Source organism: the organism of the source record quoted next, assembly GCF_019968955.1.
Source record: "MAG: Porospora cf. gigantea A chromosome Unknown PgA_NODE_1620_length_5274_cov_315.656, whole genome shotgun sequence".
NCBI classification, from domain to species: Eukaryota; Apicomplexa; class Conoidasida; order Eugregarinorida; family Porosporidae; genus Porospora; species Porospora cf. gigantea A.
Genome location: NW_027151438.1, coordinates 1 through 5,074, shown reverse-complemented (window position 1 = coordinate 5,074; position 5,074 = coordinate 1). Strand labels below are relative to the sequence as shown.

Below are 5,074 nucleotides of genomic sequence, written 5' to 3'. Positions count from 1 at the left end.
CTGGTTTGAGACAACTCGAGAAACGTGGAGGGTGTTATAGAGAATCTACGGCCAGACACATGTCTAGGCCCCCGCTTTGATTCAGACGGTGGCTGTCGCTCATAACTGGCGCTCTTTACGTTTATATAGATAGAGACCGAGTCAGAGTACTCTCCGCGGTTGACAGAAGCGGATTCGGTGCGCGGCCTGGAGTCCTTCGCTTTCTCCGACTTGCCTAACGTCCACACACGTCGCAACAAGTTCATGCGACAAATAATTAACAATTCGTTAAAGTTCATGGTTCTTAGTACGTCTCCGCCACAACCCGAATGTGCGTTTCTTCTGTGTGGGGGACTCCTCCACCACGTCCTCTTCCTCACTTGAGAAATCGGAATCTGGCTCTTGAGAGTCGCGTGGGCTGTTGATAATGCTACGTAGAACGGCTAGGCGCGCTTTCATCTGCTTGACCAACTGGCTCTTCTGCGCTAGATTCAGCCTAGCTATATCGCCAGCTTTTACGTTGAGTACTTCATCCGAGTTGAATAACGGACGCGTCGTCTCCACTATAGATCGGTGACCGAGATGGTCTACTTCCAAACGTGACAGGTCGAAGATGTCAGGTGACCTCTGGTCTTTCAGATCTGGTTGAACAACTATACCGCTGTTGGAGTTTACTGAATTGGAATCACGATGACTGGATGCAAGGCTGGAAGTTGATGGAGAAGATCTGGGCGCTGGGGCTCGACGTTGGTTGGAGTAGGCAGGAGGGGCAATAGTTATGGGGGATAGGGGCGTTGCCGGAGTATGCAGGCCGATACCTGCTGTCGTCGCTCTCGGCGACCCGCAGCCTGATTCAAATACCCTTCTAAGACGACTCGTTCCTTTGCAGGCGCCGAAAGGGATCATGACTCCATTACGTTGTGATGTTGGACGTGGAATGAACGTCATGGGCGTTGGGGAGGACGCTTGCGGCATGTAGGAGCTGCTGTCAGACCACTCGCTGGCAGCCTGCTGACATTTGGGGCACTCCATCGATGGTGTCTCTTTGTCCAACCAGTCACCCAAACACCCAAGCTTGTTTCGTTTGAGGCGAGATTCTGGCCACCTGCCGGAACTGGATGAGGCGTCGAGGGGAACCATCGTCACTGATCCCATCTGTTGACTCGCTGGGTAGACGTGTGGCCATGGTTCTGCTGGGACGAACAGCCTACGGTTCGTCATAGCAGCATCTTGGAGGTAGCGAGGCTCATTCCTGTTCATGCCGTCGGACTCGTAGCCGTAGGTGTACTGTTGGGTGCGATTCTTGAAGGAGGGTTCGTCCATAATCAAGCTGGGGTAATGGAGCATATCTGTGTGCACTCAATCACCAAAAGTGCACTTCAGGCGCATGCAAAATGTGCTTAGGTTAGCCGTGTCAATGTGGTTTCATAAACACCCTTGTGGGTTCGTCGACATGTGCGTCAACGGCCCTTGACCTCAAGCCTATGCGAACGTGGCAGCTGGTGGGGCGTGCAGCAGACTTGATCAAGCGGCCTATGAGTAGTTCCGCTTCCAACGGGTGTAGTGCTCTAGTCAAAAGCTCCCTCGTCAGGTGTCTCCGTTGCGTCGGAATCAGAAGGCTCAGAAGGCTCCGGGCACTCGTCGGGCGGTTCCTCGCTGTTCTCTGGTAGTTGCTTTGTGTCATCCAGTGCGCTGCCATCAGTTTCTCGGACGGGATCGTCCGTCGAGGCAGGATCCTTCTCTTCGTCGGACGTCTCGGTCTGCTCACTGACTGAATCAGAGATTAGAGGGCGACTGTCACTGTCGGACCTCTCCAGTCGAGCCTGTACCTCCTTCAATCTGTCTTCCACTTCTGCTTTTTCTTTGATGACCTTTCTGGCTGATCCCAGCAACCAATCAAACAGTTCCTCGGTCTTGGCTAAGGTCTGGGTTTTGTACGTCGACAGGTGTTCAGACAGCTGCTGATTCTCTTTCCGAGCCTTGTGGTACTGACTGCATCGGTGAGCGCCAGAAATACCCACTGCTTGGCTTTCTTCTCGGCAGCTGACCTCTGTTCCTGCAGTTCGCTGATCACGTCCTCCTGCTCTTTTCTAAGTCGATCTAGCCGCTCGAGCTCCTCTCGCAGTCTCCGTTCCACTAAAACTCGCTCAGTCTCGGCATTGGTCGCCTTGGCGGACTGGGTGTCAAGCTCTCTGCGGAGTCTGTGCTCGTCACCCCACGTATTTACCTATCCGATTCAACTTCCAATCGATCCACCGTTGCATCTCGACCGACCACCTCATTCTCCAAGCGGGATCTCAGATCATCCAATCTTCGCTTAAGTGTTTGGCAGTCAGCACACTCCTCCACCCGTGATCTCTTGGGTGATGCATGCTCTACTCCAGACAGTTGATGTTTTCGTCTGGAGTGCCGGAAAAACAGGAACTCACCTCATGTTCTCATACCTTACAGAGCACAAGTGACACAATAGTTGGTCGTCAGGGCGCTTCTGGAGTGACGCGCCAGAAACCTCTCACCTGAAAGGCTGCCTTCTTCCCGCAGCCGTCACATGCTAATGGCTCCCCGACGTCCCTTAGACCTTTCTCGCACCGATCGCACCCACGATTCGGCGGGAACGCGTTCCACTGGCGACAAAAAAGACACCTCACAGGCTCTCCGCCCGATTCGAGAATCCGGAATCCACACTGACAGCACATCAGCCGATTGAATTGCCGGAAGAACTGTGATCTGCTCCGCTCTCTCTCACCCCCTGCGACGGCTTCGCACTGTAAAACTCTTCGCCACAGTGCACGCACTCCTCAAGTTTTAGTCGTCGGGTGCAGTCCTTGCATACCAGATGTTTGTCGCTGAAAAATGGCTGGCGGCGGCACTGAACGCAGAGTTTTTTTGTTATTAGAGTTTGGACCGTCTTCCAGAACTCTTCCCGCCGCGCGCTGTATCGGCACCCTGTCGCCGAACCCACTCTTTGTCGTTCTGAGAGTCCTTCGCAGGGCAGGATTCGCGTTGGCGTGGTTCAGGAGACACGTTCCACCTAGTCATGGAAATTCGATTTTAGGCTCGCTGAGTCAGCTTCCGTACATTTGCACGCCATTCCCTTGCCACCCATTTGAATGTCATCATCTCGTGTGTTATCCCAAACTTTTCGGGTGCTACCGGTGATCGAATTTTTGTGATGCTCGCCAGCGTGAAATCGACAAACGGGTTTCCTCCGACCCTACTATCGTCTCTCCGCCTCCTTGCGCCACTGTTAACACGAGATGGCCACACTCAGCAGTCGCGAGAGCAGAACTCCGTAGAAGCTGCCCCTCTGGTCCCCTCTACAAACCCGAGTCGATCCCAATGGCGAAAATGGTTCCCTGGGAGCCGCCTGACAAAGCATGTTCCCATTTCGCGAGATGTATGGCGTGTCGCAGGCGCTTTCGATCGTCTAATGAGGCCGTCTGACAAGGAGGAACTCAGGCGACAGATGCTAGATGTCGCTGCTACAGCTGACAGTGCAATTGCCAATCTGTTCTGGATGAAGAAACCATTTTTGCACTCCAGCGAGGACATGAGCGCGGAGCACTGCCTTGGGGTTATGTTAACTATTCTGACGGCTCGCAGGTCAGACCAGAAGTCATCCCGTCACCCTGGGAAAATGACCACAGCCATGCAGCAGAAAATCCACAGGATACGCCAAGCTCTCGAGACGGTGGACGCCTCTTCCGCTGGAGAGCTCGCACTCGCCTTTCTGCGTGTGATGGCAACGGTGACTGAGTCCGATATCGAGTTGATGGGCTCAGAGTGGGCAGACTTCCAAAAGACGCTTGCAGAGTCTATGCTAACACGCGTCACAGACATGGCGCCAGCGCAATGCCCCACCACGAGGGATCAAGCCTGCACTAACGAGACTCTTGAGTACGTGCAGCGACTACCTGAGATCGTGGATAAGGAACGAGAGCTGTACCCCCCGGAATGCATCCTTCCGCCGAAGGAGCAGCTGGACTTGCAACTGGGCCTCGTGGCCCAGAAGACCGCTACTGTGCCATTCAACTATCCCTCGGTGCCTCGTATGTTCAAATATGACGTCGATTTTCAGAAGTACCCTCGCGAGTTTCAAGCGCTATTCTCCACACTCGCCGTCATACATCCTGACCATTCGTGTGAGGTACTGAATTTGGTGGATACGTGTCGCAAGAATCGAGAAAGATCTGGCTCCATGTACCCAGAATCCTACGCCATCATGATGGGCTTGTACAACTTGGCTGTGCTCCCCGAGGAAACCTTTGATGCTTTAGGGCACTGGGCCTATGTGGACCTGATGCACTATGTGACCAGTGCCACCGCTGCCGAGCTGTTTGACCAGAACGTCCACCTGCTCCCCGATGACGTCCGTTTTGGCAAGCAGACTCGGGCGTTCACTACGGCCTTGGCGCCCAGGGGAAACAAGTGGCTGCTTCCTCGTGTTGAAGGAGAATGTCCAGTTTGTTTGGAAGAAATCGATGAGGAAGACCTCGAGGCTCTAGAGACCTTCAAAAAACAGTGGACCGAGACCAACGCCGAAATCGCCCCTAATTTCGACCCACTCAAGCGACTGACACAAACCTTCTGCTCTCGAGTCGACATCAATCAATGTGGGCATATCTGTCACGGTAAGTTTACATCTTTTCTACCAACTGATAAGGTTTTCCAGTCAAGTGTCTCTGTCAATGCGTCAAGAATGGCCGCATCTCATGTCCCATGTGCACGTCTCCGTGGTCTGGAGTGACGCGAGAACTCACGAATGAGAGGGCCTGAATACATACAAATGAATTAACGAATCAACGTTTGTGTGAAGTGTACATGCAAATGAATTAATGAATCAACGTTAAGAGAAAGCTCAAAGAGATCCACAAAAATCTGGCAAATTTAGGACGTCCTATCGGCATGGCGGACAAAACATCGTCATACCTTCCGCGATTGCTGCAGCTGCAGATGCCTCCTGCAGGGTCGAGTCAAATGCGGTCACTCGCAGAAAGAAAAAAGGACCTGCTGAACGTCGGAGATTTCAGCGATGATCCGTTGTGGTCTGTGAAGAGCACAGAGACAGAGTTCTACTCCCCGGAAATGTGGTGGC

General features: G+C 53.2%; 3 protein-coding genes across 5 annotated transcripts; 1 reads left to right on the top strand and 2 right to left on the bottom strand.

Moving 5' to 3' along the window:
* Positions 1-267: 267 nt before the first annotated feature.
* On the bottom strand, positions 268-1,302 carry KVP18_004750 (uncharacterized protein; the record flags this gene model as incomplete). Its single annotated transcript, XM_067957689.1, has 1 exon — positions 268-1,302. The coding sequence occupies one exon, from the start codon at positions 1,300-1,302 to the stop codon at positions 268-270; it is 1,035 nt and encodes a 344-aa protein (XP_067812227.1).
* Positions 1,303-1,547: 245 nt separating this feature from the next.
* Positions 1,548-3,018, bottom strand: KVP18_004752 (uncharacterized protein; the record flags this gene model as incomplete). 2 transcript variants are annotated; one of them, XM_067957692.1, is made up of 4 exons in its annotated part: positions 1,548-1,971; positions 2,001-2,155; positions 2,726-2,912; positions 2,942-3,018. In XM_067957692.1, 4 exons carry the CDS (start codon positions 3,016-3,018, stop codon positions 1,548-1,550), a joined length of 843 nt encoding a protein of 280 aa, XP_067812230.1. The 2 variants fall into 2 exon arrangements, with proteins under 2 accessions (XP_067812230.1, XP_067812231.1); XM_067957693.1 differs by lacking the exons at positions 2,726-2,912; positions 2,942-3,018 and adding exons at positions 2,207-2,380; positions 2,409-2,413 and having other exon boundaries at positions 2,001-2,171.
* Positions 3,019-3,151: 133 nt separating this feature from the next.
* Positions 3,152-4,755, top strand: KVP18_004751 (uncharacterized protein; the record flags this gene model as incomplete). 2 transcript variants are annotated; one of them, XM_067957690.1, is made up of 2 exons in its annotated part: positions 3,410-4,610; positions 4,652-4,755. In XM_067957690.1, the coding sequence occupies 2 exons, from the start codon at positions 3,410-3,412 to the stop codon at positions 4,753-4,755; spliced, it is 1,305 nt and encodes a 434-aa protein (XP_067812228.1). The 2 variants fall into 2 exon arrangements, with proteins under 2 accessions (XP_067812229.1, XP_067812228.1); XM_067957691.1 differs by having other exon boundaries at positions 3,152-4,726.
* Positions 4,756-5,074: the final 319 nt, after the last annotated feature.